The sequence below is a fragment of the Podarcis tiliguerta genome (genome assembly GCF_965153285.1).
Source record: "Podarcis tiliguerta genome assembly, chromosome: 6".
In the NCBI taxonomy this organism is placed as follows: Eukaryota; Metazoa; Chordata; class Lepidosauria; order Squamata; family Lacertidae; genus Podarcis; species Podarcis tiliguerta.
The window spans coordinates 96,942,872-96,970,811 of record NC_139539.1 but is presented as its reverse complement, the minus strand read 5'-3'; the positions used below and the strand labels follow the sequence as shown (position 1 = coordinate 96,970,811).

The window sequence follows — 27,940 nt, the reverse complement described above, 5'->3', positions numbered from 1 at the left end:
CCATGGAATGCAAGAAGATCAAACGCATCCATTCTTAAGGAAATCAGCCCTGGGTGCTCACTGGAAGGACAGATCGTGAAGCTGAGGCTCCAATACTTTGGCCACCTCATGAGAAGACTCCCTGGAAAAGACCCTGTTGTTGGGAAAGATGGAGGGCACAAGGAGAAGGGGACGACAGAGGACGAGATGGTTGGACAGTGTTCTCAAAGCTACAAACATGAGTCTGACCAAACTGCGGGAGGCAGTGGAAGACAGGGGTGCCTGGCGTGCTCTGGTCCATGGGGTCACGAAGAGTCGGACACGACTAAACGACTAAACAACAACAAAGAACTTTGCTTTAGGATGAGAACAGAAATCGCATGTCGTCGGCGCAGCAGCAGCAGAAGGCCCCATTAGCTAAAGTGGTGTTTCAGGTTAAGGACAGACCTCCGGAACGAATTAAGTTCTTAACCCGAGGTACCACTGTACCTGTGCCAACAACCACCTTGCTATGTTGTTGTACATCTGAGTCTTCTGGAGAGGCAAAGCATGGACATAACCATGGACCCATTTGACCAGTTAGACTCCTGTACCTGTGGTGCTGGATGGTCCGTGCATATTGTGGAATTCCTGTCTGCTGGCACCAACCACATATCCAGCACGAGTGCTCTATCTTTTTTTTTTAAAAAAAAAAACTTTTACAGTATTTTGCTTTAAACAGATACAAATAAACAGGTACATATAAATATAGACAACCAAAATTACAAAGGAAAATTCCTTAATAGTAATGAAAAAAAAACTTTTAAAACTACAAAAAATATCGAAGTACATGACACAGAACATAAGCAACTATGGGAAAGATAAAAGAAAAGGAAAAAAAGAAAAAGGAAAAAAAAGGAAGATGAGCCAAAGCAGGAAAGCTCATCTATTGTACACTTCCGTCAAGCTCATAACAGATCATTATTCTTATCAATTAACTCTATCTGCATTCCAAAGGAATCCCTCATCTTGGTATAAGGGAACATTTCTCTCTCTTATCGCCCTTCTTCCTAGGAGTAAGAGCTGTTCTGAGGGTTACTTTATGCCCTAGCCCTCCAGGGTCATGGTGCTTGACCATCAGCCATAGCCATTCTGATGGCCAGGTCTTGTAGAGGTCTGCAGTTTGTCAAGCATTGCCACCAATAGGGTCTCCTACCTGTTGAGGAGGTGACCCTATGCTATCATCATCCTGGAGCTCATCCTGATTTCTAAAACATGGGTCCATCTACCCATGTGAATGCACAAGGCAGGGACCATTTCAGCTGCTAATCTCATCATCCTTTTCCCTACACCACAGCTTTCTTTTTAATACCCACTTTAATGGTATATTCCTTTTCATTCAACTAGAGTAAAGAAGGGAGAGGCCACACAGCTTCTGCAGCACCCCATGACGGGTGCAAGAGGTGTTCCAGGACCTTATAAGAAACAAAAGGAGAAAAGAGGATTGGGGTCATTCCCAGGTCATACCAGTAAACCTAGCCAGGACCTCTGAGCCACTGTGGGACCAAGCCAGCCTAGGGAAGGCCAGCAGCCCCTCCTGACAGCAGCTGCCACCATTTGGGAAAGGCAAAAGGCAAAGGTACCCCTGCCCGTACGGGCCAGTCTTGACAGACTCTAGGGTTGTGCGCCCATCTCACTCAAAGAGGCCGGGGGCCAGCACTGTCCGAAGACACTTCCGGGTCACGTGGCCAGCGTGACAACGCTGCTCTGGTGAGCCAGAGCTGCACACGGAAACGCCGTTTACCTTCCCGCTAGTAAGCGGTCCCTATTTATCTACTTGCACCCGGGAGTGCTTTCGAACTGCTAGGTTGGCAGGCGCTGGGACCGAGCAACGGGAGCGCACCCCGCCGCGGGGATTTGAACCGCCGACCTTTCGATCGGCAAGCCCTAGGTGCTGAGGCTTTAACCCACAGCGCCACCCATGTCCCTTCATTTGGGAAAGGAGTGGGGTGCTAATGCTGGCAGAAAGAAGGCTTTTTCCTGGATATAAAATCTGCAGAGAGGATGGGAAAGGTTGTACTGATGCTTTCCATTCTCTTGCTAAATTAGAGATCTGCCTGAAGACTTCTAATTCATTGTGCTCAACGTCCTCTATGACACTCTGTTATGATAAACGGAAATATTCATAAACCAGAAAAGAACTTGTAGCGTCTTTTGACACTCTCCTGGGGACTTGTAAGGGGCCAGTCTTTAACAAAGAAACCTTTTTTTTCAAAAAAGGGTGACATCAGCATGAAGCCACAGAATCTCATCTATAATTTCTGGATTGAATAGTAATTTTGGGATGTTTGAGTTATCAAATCCTACTGTTGCAAATTACTGTATTTATTTTGCAATCATGTAAATTTTAACAAATTTGCCCAACTGTATTTTTTCCCCATTTCACCTCTAATCCTGTATCAGGAAGTTTTTTATGTTTGATGTTTTATTATGTTTTATATATGCTGTAAGCCGCCCAGAGTAGCTGGGGAAACCCAGCCAGCTGGGTAGGGTATAAATAATAATAATTATTATTATTATTCCATTTGACCTCATTGTTTACATTCCCCCCTCCACAAACATGTATACAGACGCCTACCAATTGAATATAACACTTCATGGAACTGATGAAATAGCTTCTAGAGTCAGTTAGGGCAGTAAGACAAAAAAACTTTTCCCAGAAGGAGCATCTGAGGAATAAATTCAAGCATGCGCATTGGTGGTTCAGTGGTAGAATTCTCGCCTGCCACGCGGGAGGCCCGGGTTCGATTCCCGGCCAATGCAACTTATTTTTTTTACATTACAAATTCATAATATATTGTAACAAGTGTTTTCTTACAATCTAGAAAATCCACAAGAACTGTGTTACTTAAAATGAGGAAGAAAACTCACGTATAAGCCTGTATTTTCAATGTTCTAAGTAATGAATTTCAAACCGTCTTAGAAACACATAAACTCAATAGACACAAGTATGCATGTTTTATATGTACTGGCAGACAGAGGGGATTGAAATTGGAAAATTTGCACAAGAGAATAAAAAACACTGGAGATGCCGGGGATTGAACCCGGGACCTCACACATGCGAAGCGCGCGCTCTACCACTGAGCTACATCCCCCAGCTCCCAGTGTCTGCTCAGCGAAGTATATGCATTCTACACATATCCTTCAGAAAAATGTTAACCCTTTAATAATGGTTGTGTACTTGTCTCAGCATGAAAGGACAAGCAAAAGAGCAGAGCCAAGCAACAACAACCACATTGCTACACAAAAGGATACAAAAGATCGATAGCTGAAAGTTCCCTCAAGTGTCAAATTGCGTTTTGCACAACTCCTCCTCTGACAAGCTGGCAGGCTAGTCTGAGAGGAGGATTATCTCATTGTGCTGAGACCTTGACCCCTGCCTATCTTGTCAGAAAAACACACAAAGGAAAAAGCTACCCAAGGTGCTTAGGTAGAGATTTACAATTGCTGTTTTCCTTTACTATTTTATCAGTTGCCATATTGAAGAATACCGAGTTTACCTTTCAAACCCATGTGAAAGCCATAAATGAGCAGCAGACCTTGGAAGCTCCCCAGTTCCTCACACCCGCCTGACTAATTGTCCTAACTGGGCTCTGCTTCCTCTTGGGGGGGCGAGAGGCCCGCGTCCTCGCGCTGGCGGGCTTCCCGGGGGCGGCGGGGGGCCTTGGTCGCGGCGAGGCCGAGAGGGAGGCTGGCCTCGAGGGGCCCCTCTGGCAGCGCGCGCGGCCGCCCGCCCATCCCGCCCCGCCTGCCCGGCTGACGTGGAGGCGCCTCAGCGGCTCCCGCCTTCCCGGCGACCCGTCCCAGCTCGAGGGCCTCCCTCGTGACGTCGCCACCCTCGAGCCAATCGCGGCGCGAGAAGTGGCTCCTCGTTGCCACGCCCCGCCCTTCAGGATTTGCCGGCGCTTCCCCCCGAGTGGCAGGCCGCGATTGGTGGTCTTCCAGGCTTGTCCAATCCGAGAGAGGCACCTCAGGGCATGCTTGCAGGGTGCGTGCGCCTGTCAAAGGGGAAGGCCTCGCCCGCTGCGCGCGCACCCGCCCCGCCCCCTCTCGGCGGAGCGGCGGCTGCGCGTGAGGCGAGGGCGCCTGGCGGCTATAAGGGCTGCGCTGCTCCTGCCGAGTCCGCGGAGCGCCTGGAACGAGGCCGCCTGGCGGGGAGCCGGAGCCGGGAAGAGAGCGAGATGGGCGCGGTCAAGGTGCTCGTGCTGGCGCTGCTGCTGGCCGTGGCGAGCCTCGCCTCGCCCGCCAGCGCCCAGGCGGAGCGCGAGGGCCCCGCGGACGGTGAGCGCGGAGCGGGGTCGCGGGGAAGGGCGGGCGGGCTTGCGGGCCCCGCGACGCCTTCAGAGCCTCTTTCCCGGCCAGGCGCCCCTCTCGCCTGCCTCTTACAAGACTTGCGGAAGCGAGCAGCCGCTTTCAGAATGCGAGTTCCCGGGGCTGACTGGAGAGCGGCCCCAATGTCTCCTTAGCGTTTGGTCCGTCCAGTGGTTGCCGCTTTCTTTGCCTCGGGCTGCAGGGCAGCTGCAGCAACAGGCCAGAGCTGCAACTTCTGTCGTCGGAGGAAGGGGTCTGCCCTTTAGGGAAGCTCATGCGTGGTAAATTGGTTGGTCTCTTAAGGTGCCACAAATACTCTGTCTGGGGTGGTGGTTCTTCCTGCAGGAAGATGTAGAAAAGAGTGCTGAACCCCTTTGTCTCATCTGGAAAGATGATTCTTGCCTCCTTATGTACGTAAATCTAGGCACAAGGAGCACCAAAAGGCAATAAATGAAATATTTGAATGCAAGTTTCTGTTAATTGCCAGATCTGTTTCTGACTTGAGTGACCTTCGGGGAGGGAGGTCTTTAACACAGTGGCAGAGCACATGCTTCAAATGCAAATGGTCTCAGGTTCCCTTCATGGCATCTCCTGGTAGGACTGGGAAGATGCCTTCCAGAAACCCTGGAAAGCTGCAGCTGCTATTTAGTATTGAAGACAAAGCAAAAACTATGGTCTGACATTGTGAGACAGCTTCCTGTGCGCACAACTTTGTCGTTTTTTTTTTACTTGAATCCTCTTTTGCAGAAAATGGAACCAGAGTTGTGTTGTGTACTGCTCGGAGGCACTGTGTTTTCACAGTAGATGTTCATACTGGATTGTGCCAGTTGTTTGTGTTGTTATACAAATGAGTTCTCTGGAGACACTTGTTTGCAATTTTAACCATACTGATTTAAACACATGTAATTAAATCTGCCTAAACCCTATTATCAGTTCAGCTTGCATGTGTAAATTGGGGTTAATGGCAACATTCAGGATAAAAGCTCTTCATTTATATACTGGGCATGAAACAATCATTTCTCCCTAACACAATTTGCTGTTATCCCAGCATTCTTTTTCAGTTCATCTTGTTGGAAGAAACTTACAAGTTATTCCAAGGTCAGTGTTTTAGGGACCTTTAGAATTAAATATTCTAATTTTGGAAAAGGTACTTAACAGTTTTTAATGACTGGTGTTTTAATGTATTTTTAATCTTTTGTTGGAAGCCGCCCAGAGTGGCTGGGGAAACCCAGCCAGATGAGCAGGGTATAAATAATAAATTATTATTATACAAGTACCTTTCAACATGGGTTCTGTTGTAAGAATCTTCTATAAATGATTGTAGATCAGGGCTGTGAAAGCTAGAAAATAAATGTCCTTCATGGCTTACCTTCTTCTTTTCTCTCAGTTTATTAGCCACTGAGACCTTTCTATTCTAACACAAGCTGGATAGCAAGCTTGAATTTAGGTTTGTTGATGTTGGAGAAGCTGTACAGGTGGCATGATAATAGTAGTGACTTATCTTTTCCACATTGCTGTTTGTTGCTTGATGAACTGGGCTTGTTTGATTCCCAACGCACCACACTAACAGCATACTCCACCATAAGGCCTGTTCATTAACAATTGTTACTTTTGTTTCTTTCTAAAGCTAGCCTACCAAGCCAAATGAAACCCACTATTCTTTGGGAGGTTGGTCGGATTAAGGGGGGGCCTGTAATAGAAGCACAATAAATGGAAGAGAGAGGGCCTCTCCTGATTCTGGGTAAAAGACACTGGGCTGCGAAGGCCCAAGAACCAATAGGCAGGGCAGCTGAATTGTCTGTTCTGGTTTCTTTTATTTATCTCTATTGCTACCACTCTACCCTGCCAAACACCTGATTGGCGCAGCAGCAAAAAAAAGGTGAATCGTTTGCTGCCACGCTGCTGGGGGGATAGCGCTTCAAAAAAAGACATGTATTGATAGATTTAATGTGGCTTGCAATGACAAACCAAGTGAAATGTGCTATGCACCAGGCTGCCTTTTGAACAACTTGGGAACTGTGGCTGATGCAGAATTCAGTGGCCAGGATTGCTTACTAGATTGCTGACTGGAGCACGATGGTCTGAGTATAAATCTTGGCATGACTGCATTGGCTACAAACTAGGTTTGGGGCTCAGTTCAAAGTGGTGCTTTGGACTTATAAAGCCTTGCGCAGCTCAAGGATGCAGGTGGCGCTGTGGTCTAAACCACTAAGCCTCTTGGGCTTGCCAATCAGAAGGTTGGCAGTTCGAATCTGCACAATGGAGTGAGCTCCTGTTGCTCTGTCCCAGCTCCTGCCTACATAGCAGTTCAAAAGCATGCCAGTGCAAGTATATAAATAGGTACCGCTGTGGCAGGAAGCTAAATGATGTTTCCGTGTGCTCTGGTTTCCGTCACAGTGTTCCGTTGCATCAGAAGCGGTTTAGTCATGCTGGCCACATGATCTGGAAAGCTGTCTGTGGACAAACGCCAGCTCCCTCGGCCTGAAAACAGACGAGTGCCGCACCCCATAGTCGCCTTTGACTGGACTTAGCCACCCAGGGGTCCTTTGCCTTTTTTACCTACGCAGCTCAGCACCCCAACATCTCAAGGGCTGCCTGTTCCCAAGTGAACCAACCCGAACCCTGTGCTCTTCATTTGAAGGCCTTCTCAGTGGTGGCTCCCCATTTGACCAGGGAGGGGCAGCTGACACCACCTCTGTTTTTAGACACCAGATTTTGGGTCATGAATTAAGAGGGTACTTGGGTACGTTTGTGGTCTCTTGCTGTGCTCATCTTTTTGGGGGTGGTTTAGATCTGTCATTTAATATATTTCTATGTTATGTGCATTTTAAGTTCTTATTTTATTCTTGTTCTTATAGCTGATTTTAATGTTATGGCGGTTTTTTACATTATGAAAAAAGTGACAATAATATTATATTTTTCCCTCCCCCTTAATTAGACTTTGTTGCCCCAGGGGAGACCAGTGTTGATGATGATGACGAGGACATTGATGATTATGATGAAGATGATAGTTCAGAAATCAAAGAGGAAAATGGTGTTGTCGTATTGAATGATGCAAACTTTGATACTTTTGTTGAAGGAAAGGACACTGTGCTTCTGGAGTTCTATGCCCCTTGGTAAGTCTGCTTCCAGTGTTTCCATCCTCCTCCTTGAAGTTAATTCATATTTCATGTCTGCCATGCTTCAGTAGGATGTTTCTTCTTCCCACTGTGAGTTCCCATAAAACAGGACGAAAGCTACTTAGTGCTCTTTGTATTTATTTTAAATCAGTGTGCTATATATTAAATACCCTTTTCTGTACTTAAGCACAATTGTTGATGGAGGGGATTTAAAGTGTTCAGAAGAAAAAAATATGGTTGGTGCTGTTAAAATGTGCATGCTGGAGTGGGAGTGCACAATCTCGTGGTGCACTTGCATCCAATTGCAAAAAGTGTGTGTGTTATGTCTGCACTGATGATGGTGATGATAATGATAACAATAATAATTTATATTCTGCCCATCTGACTGTGTTCCCCCAGCCACTCTGGGCAGCTCCCAACAAATTAAAACAATATCACATCAAACATCAAAAACTTCATTGAACATGGCTGCCCTTAGATGTCTTCCAAAAGTCATATAATTGTTTATTTCCTTGACTCTGATGGGAGGGTGTTCCACAGTGGGGACTCAACTACCAAGAAGGCCCTCTGCCTGGTTCCCTGTAACCTCACTTCTTCCAGTGAGGGAACCAGCAGAAGACGCTTGGAGGAGGACCTCACTGTCTGGGCTGGATGATGGGGGTGGAGACACTCCTTCAGGTATATTGGGCTGAGGACATTTAGGGCTTTAAAAGACAGCACCAGCAGTGAATTGTGTGCGGAAACATCCCAGGAGCCAATATAGGTCCTTTAAGACCACTGTTCTATGATCCTGGCAGCTGCTCCCTTCCACTGAGCCCTCACAGGAACATCTGACAAGTAAGGAGCTTTCACATCTGTTGTCGGAAGTGGCACAGTCTTGGGAATTCTGCACCCTATGACTTTTCTGAACGTGTGGGTCAATTCTAAATCTTCTGTGCTCAGGCTTGACTTACTCAGTACTGCTTTTAAAAAAGTGATGGAGAGTTTCCATGATTACGCTGTGCTGTTTCCTGCAGCCACAGGGATGGCTTACAGCTCTGCGCTTGCACAGTGTAGTCCATAGTCATTTTGAAGAACACCTAAAATCTGCTAGTCAAACTGCTTTCTTAACACGACTGTATGGCTGCATACATGGCTGTATGGAGCAGTGTGAGCAGACCAGAAGCACTTGGCTGGACACAGCTTCAGTAATGCCTGCAGCCAGCAAAGCCCCAGTGTTTAAGTGACCCTGGAATTTATTTCCTGGTGGGCTTTGGCCTTCTGGGCAGTGACTTTGTTTCTTTCCAGAATTTGAGCCAACCTGTTCAAGCTACCCAGACATGTGGCATACCTGACTGCTGTGTTGTAAAATCAGCCCTATCGTTTCTCAAAAGTTGTGCTGTAGAAACTGAGTGCTGAAGTTAAACTCTTGCAGAATTAATTTGTTTTTCTTCAGGTGTGGGCATTGCAAGCAGTTTGCACCAGAATATGAAAAAATAGCCCAAGCATTGAAAGAAAATGACCCTCCCATCCCAGTTGCCAAAATAGATGCTACAGCAGCCTCCACGGTGTCAGGGCGTTTTGACGTGAGTGGCTACCCAACCATCAAAATTCTGAAGAAGGGGCAGCCTGTGGATTATGAGGGCTCAAGAACAGAAGCAGGTGAGCAGCAGCACACTTCTGATCCTGCAGGCTTTTCTTAGGCTGTTTAATACACCCTTTCATTCACTCAAAATCTGAGTGGTGTCTTCTAAAATACAAGAAGGCTTAAGGCAGGTAAGGATCCTTTTTCCGCCCGGGGCCCCCATGCCCGTGGTAGCGGAAGGGCCAGAGGGAAAAGTGAGCAGGACAAGGCCTATACCTTTTGTCTTTGTGCAGTAAACTAGCTTCTACACCCACACCTAGACACCCCTCTGTCCTCCATCCAGGCAAGGCAGCAGCATTTTCAGAGGTCAGGGACACCACCCAAGTTGTGAAGTAGAGCCAGTGAGGTCTGAGGGTCCTATCTGTGGTTCTAAGGGCATGTTACAAGCTTGCATTGATAGAGGATGTACAATTGACTTCCCATAATACTCGTGTATAACATAATTGACATCCATGTTTCTGGATATCATGCAAAGGAATTGTGTAATTCCCTCCACAGGGAGTTGTGCTAGCTGTCCCCACACCAGGGGCCTCTTCATCTCCACTTGGGGCAGAAGCTCCGGAAAAGGGATGCATGGGATGCTTAACACAGCACTGTAAGATGAAAATAATCCTAATGCAGAGTATTTTGCATTAAAAGCTTTTAAAATGGCTTAAACACATTGCAGTATCACCAGAATAAGCTGTGTTAACTGAAGGATTTTCTAGGAACCATGCCTCCTGCCCCCAGCTCCAAGCTAGGTGAGCTAGCAGCAAATCTGTAGGCGATTTTTGTAATCAGCAGTACTGTGGTAGCAAATTCCTTTTTCTGTGCAATTGTAGAACTGCAACATAGAATTTCAGAGCAAAGTCAGTTTAAGAAGGGCTTGTTTTTGTGCATTTTAACTCCTGTGGGATGTGAAGTAGAATCAGAGCTGGAAGGGACCATGAGGATAATCTAGTCCAACCCCCTGCAGTGCAGGAATCTTTTGCCAAATGTGGGGCTCAAAGCCACAACCCTGAGATTAAGGGTCTTGAGCTTTTTGGATAGCTCAGCCGGAAGAGCCTAGGACCAACCTGCCAGTTCTCCATCATTCTAAATGGGTGGCTGGAAGACTGATAGTGCCGTGTACAAACAGATTAGGTTTCTATGTGATTAACATTTAGTATAATGGATTTTTTAAAAAAAATTATCTGTGTGCTGACATGCTGTAACATGACTTAGAATTCAAGGTGAGTGTATGCAGATAAGAATAGGCAGGTAATAGAATTAGTCGGCAGGCAGTATTCTGCCAAGGTTCTTTCTGCATAAAGGGATAGTTGTTGTCAAGGCGAAGGCGACCTGGTTCCCTCTCCACATGCAAGGTCTTTGCAGTAGACAAGCTGCCCCTTCCACCTGTCATTGCTCATTTTTCTCTTCATATTCTTTTTGTAGAAATTTTGGCTAAAGTGAAAGAAGTTTCGCAGCCTGATTGGGTCCCACCACCTGAAGTCACATTAGTGTTGACCAGCGAAAACTTTGATTTAGTCGTGAACGAGGCTGACATAATCCTGGTTGAATTCTATGCTCCATGGTAAAGGGAAAGAGAGTTTTTTGCCTTTTAGCTTTCACAGTGTTTATATATTCCTTCATTTGATATAGGAACCGCAAGCAGACTTTGTGTGCCCTGCCCATGGTACAAAATTATAGGGCATGTTCAGTTTGGCTTTATGGAGTCAATATTCCTGCTGCATTTAGAGCTTTGGAAAAATTTGGAGCTAGTGGGAGGGGACTGACTGTATCTCCATAATCTCCAGTGCACACTTTTATCTGGTATGTGCAAAAACATTACACCATGGTTTATCTTTTCAAAGAGTTTGATTTGTTTAAAAGGCTGGGTAACAAAAATTATAGCTGTATGTATGGTGTAATCAGTTTTTGATGTGGGTTGCTTCTAGGTAGTACTTGGAGTAGACCTGTAATCTTATTAGTTTTGTGGCATGCCTTCAGATGAAATGAAAACGTGTAATGTCTTGAGATGAGGATTGGCAAGATCATTTTCTATTTCTGCCTTCCTGTTTGCTGCATTTGAATACAGTGGTACCTCGGTTTACAAACTTAATCTGTTCCTGAAGTCCGTTCTTAAACCGCTTTTAAACTGAGGCACGCTTTCCCTAATGAGGGCTCCCGCCACTGGTGCCCTCCCACTGTTTGGATTCCATTCTTAGACCAAGGTAAAGTTTGCAAACCGGGATACTGTTTCCAGTTTTGCGGAGTTCATAAACCGAATTGTTCTTAAACAGGACTGTTCTTAAACCGAGGTACCACTGTATTGACAAGTATTCAGTCTGTTGAACCTCTATGCAAATGTGCAATTTTCACTGCTTCCGTAAGTTATTAAGCAGCCACTGGATAACCAAGGTCCTGTGTGTGTATGCCTGTTATCTGCAATTTGCATAGGAACTTGAGGATCCAGCTCAAAACATTGACAGTATTTTCAAACCAGCTGCATCTCTGGGGCACTTGTCTACAAAATGGATACAGATGTATGCTGTGATATTTTATCTTACCCAATCAAAGTATTGGCACTTCAGAAAAGACAGGAAGTATAAGTACTAGGGGAAGGGGAACAGAGCTATCTTTTCAAGCAGTGAGAATAGATTTCTCTCCATTATCTTTGAGAGCTTTTGGCTACTAAGTTACCCATTCTTGTTCCCTATTGAGGTGTGGGCACTGCAAGCGGTTGGCTCCAGAATATGAGAAAGCAGCCAAGGAGTTGAGCAAGAGAACGCCTCCAATTCCCCTTGCTAAAGTTGATGCTACTGCTGAAACCGATCTTGCTAAGAGATTTGACATTTCTGGATATCCATTACTCAAGATCTTCCGCAAAGGCAAACCTTTTGATTACAATGGTCCAAGAGAAAAATACGGTATGGTTTGTAAAGCACCTTCTTTTTCTTCACAGTAAATACATGAGTTTGGACCTGTTTGTGTTTCATAGACACTGAGCTAAGAATTACATTTTATATGTATATAAGATGAGGTTGAAACTGCCCTGGGCTTAGGCAGCATTTCTTGTTTCTATTAATGCTATTTGTATAATTGGTCTGTGATTGGTACCTTATTTTTCGCCCTATAGGACGCACTTTTTCCCCTCCAAAAATGAAGGGGAAATGTGTGTGCGTCCTATGGGGCGAATGCAGGCTTTCGCTGAAGCCTGGAGAGCGAGAGGGGTCGGTGCGCACCGACCCCTCTCGCTCTCCAGGCTTCAGAAGAGCCCCAGCCCCACAAGCTCCGGGGAGAGCTGGGAGGCGGAACGCCGCCATCCCGTTGTCCCCAGACCTGGTTTGGAGGCTGGCGGCGGGGAGAAGCCTGCTCCTCCCCATCGCCAGCCCCGCAAACTCGGGGGATAGCGGGAGAGGCGCGGTGCGCCTTTCCCACTGTCCCCCGACTTGGTTAGAAGGCTGGCGGGGGGGAGAAGCCTTCTCCTCCCCGTCGCCAGCCCTGCAAACTCGGGGGACAGCGGGAGAGGCGCGGCGCGCCTTTCCCACTGTCCCCCGACTTGGTTAGAAGGCTGGCGGCGGGAGAAGCCTGCTCCTCCCCGTCGCCAGCCCCGCAAACTCGGGGGACAGCGGGAGAGGCGCGGCGCACCTTTCCCACTGTCCCCCGACTTGGTTAAAATGCTGGCGGGGGGGAGAAGCCTGCTCCTCCCCGTCGCCAGCCCCGCAAACTCGGGGGACAGCGGGAGGTGCAGCGCACTTTTCCCACTGTCCCCCGACTTGGTTAGAAGGCTGGCGGGGGGGAGAAGCCTTTTCCTCCCCGTCGCCAGCCCCGCAAACTCGGGGGACAGCGGGAGAGGCGCGGCGCGCCTTTCCCACTGTCCCCTGACTTGGTTAGAAGGCTGGCGGGGGGGGGAGAAGCCTTCTCCTCCCCGTCGCCAGCCCCGCAAACTCGGGGGATAGCGGGAGAGGTGCGGCGCACCTTTCCCGCTGTCCCCCCACTTGGTTAGAAGGCTGGCGGCGGGAGAAGCCTGCTTCTCCCCGCCTCCAGCCCCACAAGCTCGGGGGACAGCTTCCCGCTCCAGCCCCGCACCTGGGGGGGGGGAAATAATTTTTTTTTCTTTATTTCCCCCCCCAAAAAACTAGGTGCGTCCTATGGGCTGGTGCGCCTTATGGGGCGAAAAATACGGTAACTGCCTGCACCTTATTTTGAAATGTTATAGAAAGTTTTTGTTAATGTATAAGGGTTTATGCATGCAGAGAAAAAGGACAAAATCGTTGATTTCAGTGTTTTGTTTAATTTGGGTGTGTTTTGTCTTGCACTTGCATCTAGTCAAGCAAGTGGGAATGACTCACCACAATCTATAGCATAAATACTGTTGTGTTTAAGGCAAGTTTGCTCTTGGCCAGAGCCTAGTCAGTCTGTGCTGGATCTACAATTGTATGTAACTGTAAATGCATTATGCTGTCAGTAAAGCAACTGACTCTTCCTAGATCTGCTTGGTGTTTCTCTGTTGCTTTGGCACACTCCATGGGCATTAGGATGGAACATGCCCAACATTTTTCATGCCTAAGGCATAAACGTATGAATGGAGGGAGAGAGTGGAATCTTGTTTCTTCTGTGGATTTAAGCTTCCAGCCTGAGAGCTCATTCCACATCAACTGAGGAACTCCTGAAGATGTGACACAAAACCTCAATGTATTCTGAAGATTGCTAGGCTTTTTGAGCTTCACTATTTTCTCACTGGCAATTAGCAAAGCACCAGGGAACCATAATCAGACAAGCAGTAACTATAGCACAAGGATATCATTTTGAACCAGGATAAACTCCGTACTGTATGATGACAGCACTTTTAAAATTGTTTTGAATCTTGGCACTGCTTGTTGTGTTTGGTCATATATAAACTTTATTTATTAATATGTATTACTGCTTTCAGTTTGAAAACTTGCAACGTGGTTCATCTGATGTTTTATTTGCTACTGTAATTTAACACTAATAAGGCAATAGTTAGCAGCTACGTAATAGAATAAAATTACTAGCAATAATAAAACTATCAACATGGTTTTTTTTTTATTTAAAAAAAGCCCTGGGGAAAACAAGTCTTTGGAACATGTTAACTTTTAGTGGTCACCTAGTGCCTCTTTCAGAGAATAGAGCACTTGCAAAACATAACCAGTTTTCACTTTAAAAAATAAAATGCTTTTTGTCAAGCAATAACACAAGTTTGTGTTTTTCTTTTTCTTAACCAGGCATTGTTGATTACATGATAGAACAGGCTGGCCCTCCATCCAAAAAGATACAGGCTGTCAAACAGGTACAAGAATTTGTGAAAGATGGAGACGATGTCATTATTATTGGGGTTTTCAAAGGAGACCAGGACCCAGCCTACCAACTGTATCAAGATGCTGGTAAGCCCTTCCTCTCTTGTCCATAGTATGTCAACATTTGCTCAATTCCTACACTTGGAAAGTGCTTTGTAGACATTTCTGATAGTGCAGACTAGGAGACAAACTTGTATCTTAGAAATATTAGTCTATTTTCTTGTAGCTACAGTGGCTTGTCAGTTCTCTTTTTTTAATAATATTTTTTATTGATTTTCATCATGAAAAATACATATCACACCACATTACAACTTTAACAAATTTTCTCGTTTTTTTGGACTTCCTTCAGCCTCTCTGACAATCATCCGAATTAAACTTTTTGATTACACATTTCCTAAATTAGCTATTGCCTTCTAACAAACCCTTCCACACCTATTTTTCTTTTTTACAATATTTCTTAGGTTTTTACAGAGCTTCTTTAAATGCCACTAACGTTATTTCATTGTCACATGCATTCCCAATATTCCACTAACTTTCCCCAGTCCTCGATGAACTTTTGATCTCGTAGATATCTGATCTTCCCTGTTGGTTTATCAAGCTCTGCATAGTCCATCAGCTTCATTCTCCACTCCTCCAATGTTGGTACTTGTTCTTGTTTCCAGTTCTGGGCCAGTAATATTCTTGCCGCTGTTACTGCATATTGGAAAAGTTTACAATCCTTTCTATTTATTTCATTTCCTATAATCCCTAAAAGAAACGCCTCTGGTTTCTTAACAAATGTATATTTCAACATTTTTTTCAATTCACTATATATCAATTCCCAGAACCTCTTCACTTTCTTACATTCCCACCACATATGGTAAAAAGTACCATCCTTTTCTTTACATTTCCAACATTTCTTGCATGTTTTATACATTTTTGCAAGTTTTACCTGTGTAATATACCATCTGTAAATCATTTTCATAACATTTTCCTTTAACGCAGTACATGCGGTAAATTTGATATTTTCGTTCCATAATTTAATCCAATCATTAAATTGTATATTATATCCAAAATCTCTGGCCCAATGTATCATAACAGATTTAACTTCTTCATCCTTTGTATGCCATTCCAGCAATATCTTATACATTTTAGATAAAATTTTATATTCATTATTTATTATTTCCATTTGGAATTTGGAATCCTTCTCTGCAAATGCATATTCCTTAAGATCTTTTTTAAAAATTTCATTTATTTGAAAATAATGCAACCAATCATATACATACTCTTTTACTTCTTCATAGGGTTTCATTTTCCATTTCCCCCCTTCCTTAACAATCAAATTTCCATATGTAATCCAATTTCTTCTCATATTGATTTTTTTGACACTCATAACCTCTAATGGGGATAACCAGTGTGGAGTTTTTGGTTCAAGTAGGCTTTTATACCTATCCCATATTTCTATCAATGATCTTCGTAAAATGTGGTTCTCAAAACCTTTATGGATTTTCTTCTTTTCAGACCATAGATACGCGTGCCACCCAAATCTGTTGTCAAATCCTTCTATATCTAACAACTCTGTGTCTTCTAATTTTACCCATTCCTTTAACCAACAGAAACATGAAGCTTCATAATATAATTTCAGGTCTGGCAGGGCGAAGCCTCCTCTCTCTTTAGCATCTGTTAGTAACTTAAATTGATTTCTTGGCTTCTTACCCTGCCAGATATACCTTGAAATTACTCTTTGCCATTCTTTAAAGGTCACAGTCCCTTTGATTATTGGAATTGTCTGAAACAAAAATAACAGTTTTGGCAGCACGCTCATCTTTATCGTTGAAATCCTTCCACACAACGATAACTTCATTCGTCCCCACACCTCCAGATCTTTCTTTATCCCATTCCACACTGGTATATACCGTATTTTTCGCTCTATAAGACGCACCAGACCATAAGACGTACCTAGTATTTGGAGGAGGAAAACAAGGAAAAAAATATTCTGAATCTCAGAAGCCAGAACAGCAAGAGGGATTGCTGCGCAGTGAAAGCAGCTATCCCTCTTGCTGTTCTGGCTTCTGGGATAGCTGTGCAGCCTGCATTCGCTCCATAAGATGCACACACATTTCCCCTTACTTTTTAGGAGGGAAAAAGTGAGTAATTATTCTGATACAAATCAATATTCTTAGGGGTTATCCAAATACCCAAATATTTCACCTTCTTCACCACTTCTATACCTATTTGTTGTTGCATTATTCCTATCGTCTCTTGATCCATGTTCTTAGCAATTATTTTAGTCTTTTTTTTATTCAATGTGAATCCTGCCACGTGACCAAATCTTTCCACCTCTATAAGTATGTTTTTAACACTTTCCAAAGGTTCCTCCACCGTTAGAACCAGATCATCGGCAAAGGCTTTAACCTTATATTCATTCATGCCTACTGCAACCCCTTTTATTACCTCATTTTCCCTTATAGATTTTAGAAAGACTTCCAGGACCATGATGAATAACAGTGGCGAAAGTGGATACCCTTGTCGTGTACCCTTGGTTATCCCTATTTCTTCCGTAATCACATTATTAACAATTAATTTAGCTTTCTGTTCGGTATATATTGCCTTTATTCCATTGAGGAATTCCTTCCCCACCTCCATATATTCTAAATTTTTTAACATAAAATCCCAAGATATATTATCAAAGGCCTTTTCAAATATTAACATAGCTTGTTTCTCATTCCTGGCAGTCAGATATTCCAAAATATTGATTATATTCCTTGCATTGTCTTTCATCTGTCTGCCGGGTAGGAAACCTGCTTGATCCTTATGAATAACTTCTTGTAATATTTTTTTAATCCTCTTTGCTAAAATACTTGCAAAGATTTTATAATCTGTATTTAACAACGAAATAGGCCTATAGTTTTTAACTTGTGTCAAATCAGAGTCTTGTTTTGGAATAAAAGTAATAAATGCTTCTTTCCATGTTTCTGGAATTTCTCTTTCCTTAAGAATATTATCCATAACTTCTTTCAAGGGTATTGACAGGATGTATTTCATTTCTTTATAGTAACTTGCTGTAAATCCATCTGGTCCCAGAGCTTTCCCTTTTTTGAGTTCTTTTATAGTCTCTTTTATTTCATCCATTTCTATTGGGGCGTTCAGCTTATCTTTTTTTTCTGTCGGGATCTTCTGCACCTTTTTTTCATTTAGATATCTTTCTATCTTCCTCATATTGTTCTTCTCTTTCTTTTATATAGATGTCTGTAAAAGTCCAACAATCCTTTTTTAATACCTTTTGGATTGTCTATTTCTTCTCCCTCCACAATTATTTTGTTGATTGTATTCTGTTCTTTTCTTTTCTTAATTTGCCATGCCAGCCATTTGCCTGATTTGTTAGCCGATTCAAAGTTCCTTTGTCTCATTCTTTTTATATTCCATTCTACTTCTTTGTTGATTATCATCGCAAATTGAGTTTGCAGAGCCTTTATATTCTGTTTTGCTTTATCATTATTCGGTTTCTTAACTAATTTTTGTTCATTTTCCATTATTTGTCTTAAAATTTACTTCTTTCCTTTTTCTCTGCTTTTATTTTTGATTGCATTCTGCTGGATGAAAAATCCTCTCATAACCGCCTTGCTGGCATCCCATACTGTATTCCTTTTCGTACCCTTGTTAGAATTATTTACAAAATAGTCCATCAGATTCTTTGGGGCTTTCTCAACAATTTTTTGATCATCTAGGAGATAATCATTCATTCTCCATCTGAATGATCTTTCTTCGTATCCTTGTAATTCAAGTTTTATTGGACTATGATCTGAAATTACTCTAGGTTGAATTTCTATTTGCCTGATTCTTGGAGTTAATTCATTTGAGACCCATATTTGATCAATTCTGGACATTGACTGATTTGGGTCTGAATAGAATGTAAATTGTTTTTCCAGTGGGTGTCTCAATCTCCAAATATCAATTAAATTGCAGTTTTTTATCATCGAAAAAAATGTCTTTGGTAATTTCCCTTCTTTGCTAAGCCCTGCTGCTCTTAGTCTGTCCATTTCCATTGACACCACACTGTTCATGTCTCCCATTATTATAATCTTTTGGTCTATATATTCGAACAGCTTTTCTTCCAATTTTTTTAAAAAGTCAGTTTTGTTTCCATTTGGTGCATAGATCCTGACTATTATTTTTTCCTCTTCTCATTGGATTTGGACTGCAATGACTCTTTCTTCATCATCTTTAAAAATTTGTTGAGCTTCAATTTTATTGCTTACATATAATACAACCCCTCTCTTCTTACTCTTGTCGGAAGAAATAAATTCGTTTCCCAATCTTTTGTTGATCAAAACTTTCCTATGTTTTCTCGCCACATGAGTTTCTTGTGGGCAAATTATATCCAAATTTTTCCTTTTTAAACATTGTTCAGTTTTGTTCCTTTTATTCCTATCATTCATTCCATTAATGTTCCAATTCAAAAATTTTAGTGCCATTATGACCTCTTAGTTAAATAAGGGATTTTGTTACTATTTATAGTCCATCTGTTTTTCCATCTTCTTCTTGTTCCTCTTCCACTTCTTCTTCTGTCTCTTTTCCATTCTCCTCTTCATCATCTTTAAGATCCACTCCTCCTGCTCCTACTCCTCCCACAGCTCCTTTTTCTTCATCTTTTTCTGCTCTTAATTCCTTATATTTTCTCAGGAACTTACTTGTCTCTTCTGGGCTTGTCAGTCAATGTTTCTTACTTTTATAGAAGAAGGAAATTCCTCCAGGGAATTCCCATCTGAATTCTATGTTATTTCTCTTAAGAATTTGGACAAAAGCTTTGTATGGGTCTCTTCGTTTCAGTAGTCATATTGGAATGTCTTTAAAGATAGTAATGTAACTTCCTTCAATATTTAATCTTTTTTCTCTGTTCCTTTGTAGTATCAGATTTCTCATGTCTCTGTCCTTAAATGTTATTAAACAATCTCCTGGAAATTTCCGTGTTTTCGCTGATCTTACTCTCATTCTGGGGGACGCGGGTGGCGCTGTGGGTTAAAGCCTCAGTGCCTAGGGCTTGCCAATTGAAAGGTCGGCGGTTCGAATCCCTGCGACGGGGTGCGCTCCCGTCGTTCGGTCCCAGTGCCTGCCAACCTAGCAGTTCGAAAGCACCCCTGGGTGCAAGTAGATAAATAGGGACCGCTTACTAGCGGGAAGGTAAACGGCGTTTCCGTGTGCGGCTCTGGCTCGCCAGAGCAGCGATGTCACGTTGGCCACATGACCCGGAAGTGTCTTCGGACAGCGCTGGCCCTTGGCCTCTTTGAGTGAGATGGGCGCACAACCCTAGAGTCTGTCAAGACTGGCCCGTACGGGCAGGGGTACCTTTACCTTTACCTTTACTCTCATTCTGAATGCATTTTGAATTGTTTTTGCAACCTCTTCTGGTTCTGTCTCTAACCATTGAGCCAACTCTTTTATCAGTTTCTCCTTAATATTCTCTCCCTGTGTCTCCGGAATGGCTCTCAGCCTCAAATTGCATTCTCTCTGTCTCAGTTCGTTCATTGCGATCGCATCCAAAACTTCCTCCTGGGTTTTATTCATCTCTGACATACCTGTTTTCATTTTCTCTTCCTCTCTTTTCATCTCCTTCATTTCCATTTTCGTTTTCTTCCACCCTTCCTCTAATTTTTGTGTTCCTTTAGATACATCTTTTATTTGACCTTTAAGTTCATTAACTGTTTCATCTATTTTTTTATCCATTTTACCAATTCTATTGTCCACATGTTCTAATTTAGTTTCTAAATTCTTTTCACTTTGTTTAATTTCTGCAAACATTCTCAAAATTTCCGCTTTAAACTCTGACTCCTGTTTCGACCCTTCCCTTCCGCTGGTGTTCCTTCACTTGCTTTTTTCATTTTTCCAATGTATCTATTTACAGCCAACAATAAATTTCAGATTATAACAACCAACCTTCTGATAATATCAAATCACAGCAGATAGCAAAAGTATATTAACTCCCTCTCCAGACCAGGAAGGGTAGAGCCAGCAGATCTAACCAAAGGAGGGTAGAAGTCACTAAACAGTTCCAAATTCAAATTTTTTGACAGTTCCTAATTCAGAATTCTTAATTCCACTGGGAGATGATAGTGAGGGAAAGATGGTATGGCCTGTATAGCTCCTTGCCACCAATTAGGCTAATCCTTAATGGTATCTTCTGCCACCAATTAGGCTATTTCCAATTAACTGAGGATAGCAAAAAGCCAAAGTCCAAAATAATCCAGAACAGATGAATCACGATAAATAAAAAGAATTATAGCCAATTATATGATTGTAATCCATTCATGAGAATTATAATCCACTGTATCCAATTATAGTAATTGTGTTTGAATTATGTCTCACGAAGACTCCCACCTGAATCAATCCAAAAATGTAAAATAAAACTTCCAAAACCTGCGATAGGAGCAGGCCACACATAAAAATTTGGGTGGAAAGATATTAGTCCATTACTGTATTGACCATCCGTAAATTCTTGCAGAAATAAATCCAAAGTTGTAAGGAGTATAAGAAAGAAAAATAGAAGAAATTCCAATTCCAAATAAAAACGATTTTAAAGCCGAATAAAAATACTTTAGACAGTTTCTATATTTGGGGAAAATATAATCCACAAACACCTTCCATAAGTCCAAAATTTTAATTTAGATATTCTGTATCTAGCCAATTAAATTTGTTGTATCCAATCAGTCCATAAATTTACATTAAAAAAGAAAGCAAAGACCACCCACGTTTAGAAGCAGTTCCAGCCACTGTAAAATCAGCCACCAGTAAAGCAGCCTGGCAAGGAAAAAAAATAGAAGAAGAAAAAAACAAGCCAGAACAGAAAAACAAGTTGTAACTCCCTGTTTGACCACAGGGTTCTAAGTCTCATATATTATGTTGTAATATAAAAAGTTTTGGTGACTTTATAGTTTAAATTTCCCCTATTCCAAATAATAAAAATATTACCAATTACCTAATTTCAGTCCTTCCAAGACAAAAAACAGAAAAGAATCCAGCCGAAGCGGCATCCAAATATTACCTTCTCTCCTTTTATTTCCCAACAAGAAACACAGCTCTATAAATAGTAACAATGGAGTCTGGAGCTCCGTTGCGCAGATATTCCAAAAGTAAAGCTTGGATTATTCACAGACTCCTTCCAATTCAACTCTTTGTATCTTCGAGGACTTTCAAAATTCCAGCCCTCCTCCCCCTTTTAACTTTGTTATTTTTCCACTGCTACTTCTCAGAGAGTTACTTTTAAAAGTTTCGAAAGGAGGAGAAAGATCAAAGCCGCTAGCGGCAACTCACTTCCCGTTTACAGCTCTGCTTACAGTTCTGCGTCTGAGCTGATTTCAGAAGACGGCTGACCTGCGTAGTTTTAGCTTTTTAATCCGGATCCTTCCTTTGGCCAAATCAATGCTTTTTTACAAATTAGGTCCAAATTTCTTACGATTTTTGAGAATTGAGCACTTTCCCTGCAAGCTCGGGGCTTCGCTCTCCGAAGGCAGCAATGGCTTCCCTTCAGCCTCGCTTCCCTGCCCGCCGTTCTCTTCGCTCCAAACAGGAGTTACCTGACGGCCAGACGGTCAGCGTTCCGGCATCCGCGGGAACCAGAACTCGTGGACATCCACCAGAGAGTATTTTCGGGGGCTACTGCGCCCTGTAGCACCCCCTTTTCCTTCGGAAAGCCCAGGATTCTCCAAGCGGAAAAATCCCCGCTTGCGCTGGGATCGGGCTCAACCAGAAGTCGAAGTGGCTTGTCAGTTCTCAAAATGTTGCCCACATCCATTTTCTGGCTTTTCCCCTTGATGTTTTCTGGGGTGACTGCCTCAAGAATGGAGGCAAAAAAAATTGAAATTTATAGGGAACATGAAACATAGGTATAAAAACATAAACACATGAACACATGAAAATGAAATTTAAGCAAGTGGAAGCAGCATCTGTGTCTCTTGATGTAATTGAGCATGTGCAGAGCAACAGAAAAGAGCTAAAGCAGGAAAGAATGGTTTTATTATCTGGGACTTGAAGACTTCAGTCCTGTTCTAGTCATCCCAGCTCAGAAAGGGCATTCTCCAAACAGAGTACTAGAAAGAACTACTAAATTGTTTAGGTGTTTAGCACTCTTTCCCTATAAAGAGAGGCAAATGCAATTGAGACTGTTTGAGAGGGGGATGACTACGGGGAATACATGAAAGGTTCTTAAAATTATGAATAATATGGAGAAATTAACAAGTGTAACTTTCTTGGTCATCCACTGAAATAGATTTGTAGTAGCTTCAGGACAGAAAATATTAGGTTCTACTGTAGACATTGGTTTGGTTCCGATGTAATGTTACAAGAACAAACCCAGCAAGACTCCATCCTTCATGCAAGACAGAAGGAGATTTGAAAACTCCCACACCCAGTTTTGAATTAATTGCAGTTCACCATCCCTTGGAAGAGCAAGGGAGCCCATGAGCCTCATATTTTCCCCAACTAGGTCTCATGATGGCAAATACTGATGTCCAAACCATGCCAATGTGTAATTAATTTACAGAATGCAAAACCACAAGAATGGGGGTGAGGCCACTAATAAACAGGCCTTTTTTAAAAAAAGGATTAGACACGTTCATGGAAGAGGTCTGACAACAGTCATTAGCCTTTATAGCTACATGGAAGCATTTGATCAAGAGAGAGTGTGCCTCTTAATTCTCATTGCTGGGGACAAACTAGAGATGAGCATTGCCTTCATGCCCTTTTGTGAGCTTCCAGATCCATGTGGAGGTTGGTAGTGGTTCATTATTGGATTTGTGTGTACTGTTTGAAGCTTTGTCATGTAAATTGTTCCAAAACTAAAGGATAGTAATGCTATGCAAAATAATTCAGATCGTTCTGCATTTATTTGAGTTTTCAAGCTCAACATAAAATGCATAAAACAAATACAGAAGGAAAAAAGGAAAAACAACAACCGGATGTATATCCATTCAGTCTCTGTAAGAAATCATATCATTACATAAGATCCCTAATAGCAACAGAACTTTAGACCAGAGTTGTCTGGGCAGTAAATCCTTCCAAGAGGAGATCTGGGAACTCAGCAGTACCATAGACCCAGATGGTCTGTTTACAAACCCTCACTCCAGGTGTCAATACTTTTGCATTTCTGACCCAGCAATTTCCTTTCTCCTCTTTGGTATTCCTCCAAACACACACACACACACACACACACACACACACATATATATATATGCTGTATGATTATTTTTATTTTTCAGCTAATAACCTAAGAGAAGAATTCAAGTTCCATCATACCTTCAGCAATGAAATTTCAACCTTTTTGAAAGTGGACCCAGGAAAACTGGTGGTGATGCAACCTGAAAAATTTCACTCAAAATATGAACCTAAAATGCATGTTTTAGACATTAAAGTGAGTACTTCTATCAAGGCTATACTGGGTACAAACAAGTTGGTTTTCCTTCATTCATTTTATTTCTTGGTGCTCCAGCTTGCATCTTAAATCTAATGCTCAAGACCCAATATAGCTAGAGCTGTGGCTACTGAAATGAACATATGATAATTCTGAGTGTGCCCAGTTGAAGCAAACCCCAACAAGTTCCAAAGTGATAGATGTGCAAAATCTGAACAGTCACTTGCAGGAGAGACTAAGCTAAGAGAAAATGGAAACAGGCTCTTAGGGAGACTTCAGAAATGAAAAATCTTGGTGGAGAGTAGAGCACAAAAATCTAGGCTTGGCGGGGGCGTGTATAGTGGTGGCAGGGGTGGAGAGAAAGAAATCTACCCAGCCAACATGGCATGGAATAAGCTGTTTCACTTAGCAGACGCTTGGAAGTAAGCTACACATCACCAGAGCCTGTCACCCAACCTGTCTTGTAATCATGGTAGCCAGGCTTTCTGTGAGATAGCAGGAAATCCTGAATTCTGTAGCTAATCCTATTTTCTGAGTCTGAAAACTGAAATATTTTCAACACACCTGTTGTTTCTTCTGGGTGGTGGTGGCGGTTTTTTAAGAAAACTTTTTTTAAGAAGAGGCCTTCTGTAATGTAAACTCCTCCAATGGTCACATCCCACTGATTTTTGTTTCTGTAAACAGGATTCCACTGATGCCACTGAAGTGAAAGACCACGTGGTGAAGCATGCCTTGCCTCTTGTGGGTCATCGCAAATCTGCCAATGATGCTAAGAGATACACCAAGAAGCCTCTGGTAGTTGTTTATTATACAGTGGACTTCAGCTTTGATTATCGTGTTGGTAGGTATTACTTTTAGTTAGTGTTGTACCCAATGTCATACTTGGAGTGGCCCCAATGAAGTCATACAAACATAGAAATGTAGAGTTGGAAGGGACCCCGAGGGTCTTCCAGTCCAACTGCCTGCGATGCAGTAATCTCAGCTAAAGCATCCATGTGAGAGAGCCATCCAATATCTGCTTAAAAGCCTCCCAAGGAAGGAGAGGCCGCAACCTCCCAAGGGAGACCGTTCCACTGTAACAGCTCTTACTGTCAAAGTTAACTGGAGGAGACCTCAGTCAGCAGAGCATGAGATTCTTAATTTTAGGTTTGTGGGTTCAAGCTCCATGTTGGGCAAAGGATCCCTGCATTGCAAGGAGGTTGGACTAGATGGCCCTCGTGGTCCATTCCAATTCTATTATTCTGAATCCATTGGTTTTGAGTCCTACTCTCTAGAGCAGGAGAAAACAAGCTTGCTCCATCTTCCATGTGACACCCCTTGAAATATTTTAAAATGGCTATCATATTTCCTCTTAGTCTCTTCTCCAGGCTAAACATACTCAACTCCCTTAACTGTTCCTCATACGGCTTGGCTTCCAGACCCTTGATTATCTTGGTTGTCCTTCTCTGCACACGTTCCATCCTTCTTAAATTGTGGCATCCGGAATTGGACAGAGTATTCCAGTTGTGGTCTGACCAAGGCAGAATAGAGTGGTAATATTACTTCCCTTAATCTGGACACTCGGCTTCTGTGGATGCAGCCTAGAAGAGCATTAGCTTTTTTGCTGCAGCATCACACTGTGGACTCATGTGACGCTTGTAGTCCACCATGACCAAGGTCCTTTTCACATGTGCTACTGGCAAGCCAGGTGTCCCCCATCTTATATTGGTGCAGCTGGTTATTCCTGCCTAAGTGCAGAACCTTACATTTGTCCCTATTGAACTTCGTTTTGTTTTGTTAATTTGGGCCCAGTTTTCTGATCAAACAGTTCAGACAAGCAACCAGTCTTAATCCAAAAGAGACACGCTCACCCGCTTTCAGTCTCCTCCACCAATCTCTCACAAACGCCCCTATTTCCAAGTCCTGGTCATGAGCTCCCAGAATCGGCAACCAGGTAAGTATAACTGGGTTGAATATAACCTGCTCCAGAATAAACCAGATGTCTCTAACTTCATTGTGTGTTTGTTGTCTTCAGCTACTCAGTACTGGCGAAACAAAGTCTTGGAAGTGGCTAAGGACTTCCCACAATATACTTTTGCAATTGCGGATGAAGAAGACTATTCTTCTGAGATAAAGGATCTGGGACTTGTTGACAGTGGAGAGGATGTCAATGCTGCTATCTTTGATGAAGGTGGTAAAAAGTATGCCATGGAACCAGAAGAGTTTGATTCTGATGTGCTGAGGGAATTTGTTGTCTCATTCAAAAAAGGTAAACTGTAGTTGGATTGTGGACAATCCATGCTTCCTGAAGGCAGCCCTGTTTAGGGAAGTTTTTAATGTTTAAAGTTTTATTCTGTTTAATACTCTGTTGGGAGCCACCCAGAGTGGCTGGTGAAATCCAGCCAGATGGGTGGGCTATAAATATTATTATTATTATTAATTATTATTTACAGTATTATGCTTCCTTAAATTTGCGTGTAGGTTCACTAGCCCCCTGTGTAATTCATGAGCTTAGTTCTCTCTCACACTTTCCCAGAAGCTGGATAAACCTGGATGTAGCACCATTTAAAGAGAATACTGAGCCTTTTCCCCTTCAAATGGCAGCAAAAATAGTTTGAAATATCTAGTCCTACCCTCTGCATACTTGATATTACTATTTTATCATAGGGAAATTGTCTTAAGATGAACCACCCGAAATGTCACAAATAGTGAGCCAGCTTTTCAGCTCTTCACCAGGTTATTATTATTATTTATTAAATTGGTTAGTGGCTTTAGCTTGCACAGGGCAACGCGAGGGAACAAAAAACCCCACATAAATACAGTAAAACCAGAGGTGTGTGGGGCTACATTAAAATCATCCCACACACTTCTAAAAGGCCACAGACTGCTTAATTAGCCAAAGGCCTGGTTATAGAGGAAAGTATTTGCCTTGCCTCTAAAGAGATGTAACAAAGGTGCCAGGCAAGCCTCCCTGGTGGGCAGCCACTTCAAAAAAGCCCATTCTCATGTTGCCACGCTCTGGACCTCCCTTGGAGGGAAGGGCCTAAGATGATGACCGCAGAGAGGGTCCGTTCATATGCAGAGAGGTATTTTGGTCCTGAGTCGTTTAAGGCTTTATAGGTAAAAACCCAGCACTTTAAATTGGGCCCTGAAACTGATTTGCAGTCAGGCCCGTCTTTCCTCAGTGAGCAACCTGGCTGCTGAATTCTGTATCTTAAATTGCAAAAAAGGAAATATTTTAGTTGTGTTCTTCCCTATGGGCCAATATGCCGTATGTCCCAAATGCTGTGAAAGGCAATTTTCGTCAAACTGTACTTTGTGATCTAAACTTTTCACAAGTGATCATTCTAGGAGCTATTTACAGAAAAATTGGAGCTGTGGATAGGGGGCGGGGGCGGGTTGGCAGTAACTCATCTATGTTAGTAGTGTTGTTGCCAACGTCTGTGAACTAACTGCAAGGGACATGGTCTTTTATGACAGTTTTCCTGTTTCCTTTCCTAGGTAAACTGAAACCCATTGTGAAGTCCCAACCAGTACCCAAAAATAACAAGGGTCCTGTGAAGATTGTAGTTGGCAAAACGTTTGAATCTATAGTGATGGATCCAAAGACTGATGTTCTCATAGAGTTCTATGCTCCCTGGTGTGGACACTGTAAGAAGCTTGAGCCCATTTATACTGAGCTGGGTAAAAAATATAAAACTCAGAAAAACCTGGTCATTGCCAAAATGGATGCTACTGCCAATGATGTCACCAATGAAAATTACAAAGTAGAAGGATTCCCCACCATCTATTTTGCTCCTAGCAATAAGAAAAAGGATCCTATTAAATTTGGAAGTGGAGAAAGAGATCTGGAAAGCTTGAGCAAATTTGTAGAAGAATATGCCACCAAACTAAGTAGGACAAAAGAAGAACTTTAGGTGGAACAACAATCATTGGTGAAGAGTTAATGCAAACTTCCTGAAATATTGATTGGGGAAAACAACTTAGCACGTGGAGCAAAGAGAATTTGGGGATGGCAAAACAATGCTGTATGAGATTTTTGTATTACAAAAGAAATCTGAACACTGAACTTTTTGATGTAAATGGTTTTTATTAGTTTCAACAGTTTTGATCTAAGAAAAATACATTATTTTTTGTTACTAACTTGAGCTCCCCCACCCCCCGAAAGCAAAAATACTTTTTCCAGACCCTTGTAATAAAATCACTTCTAGAGCTGTTGTCCCTTCAA

General features: G+C 42.7%; 1 protein-coding gene and 2 long non-coding RNA genes across 5 annotated transcripts in view; all 3 read left to right on the top strand.

Moving 5' to 3' along the window:
* Positions 1-27,940, top strand: part of LOC310680200 — a 179,585-nt gene that overhangs the window by 123,791 nt on the left and 27,854 nt on the right. The gene's annotated exons all lie outside the window — the stretch shown is intronic.
* Positions 55-2,534, top strand: LOC310680208. Its single transcript, XR_014512688.1, has 2 exons — positions 55-1,584; positions 1,961-2,534. It is a non-coding gene; the product is annotated as an uncharacterized lncRNA (long non-coding RNA).
* Positions 3,976-27,940, top strand: PDIA4 (protein disulfide isomerase family A member 4). Of its 2 annotated transcripts, none has more exons than XM_083446519.1 (10): positions 3,976-4,299; positions 7,268-7,445; positions 8,884-9,089; positions 10,486-10,624; positions 11,755-11,960; positions 14,280-14,438; positions 23,582-23,733; positions 24,418-24,574; positions 25,748-25,981; positions 27,214-27,940. In XM_083446519.1, exons 1-10 carry the CDS (start codon positions 3,996-3,998, stop codon positions 27,627-27,629), a joined length of 2,151 nt encoding a protein of 716 aa, XP_083302645.1. In that variant the 5' UTR covers positions 3,976-3,995; the 3' UTR covers positions 27,630-27,940. The 2 variants fall into 2 exon arrangements, with proteins under 2 accessions (XP_083302645.1, XP_083302646.1); XM_083446520.1 differs by lacking the exon at positions 3,976-4,299 and adding an exon at positions 4,471-4,610.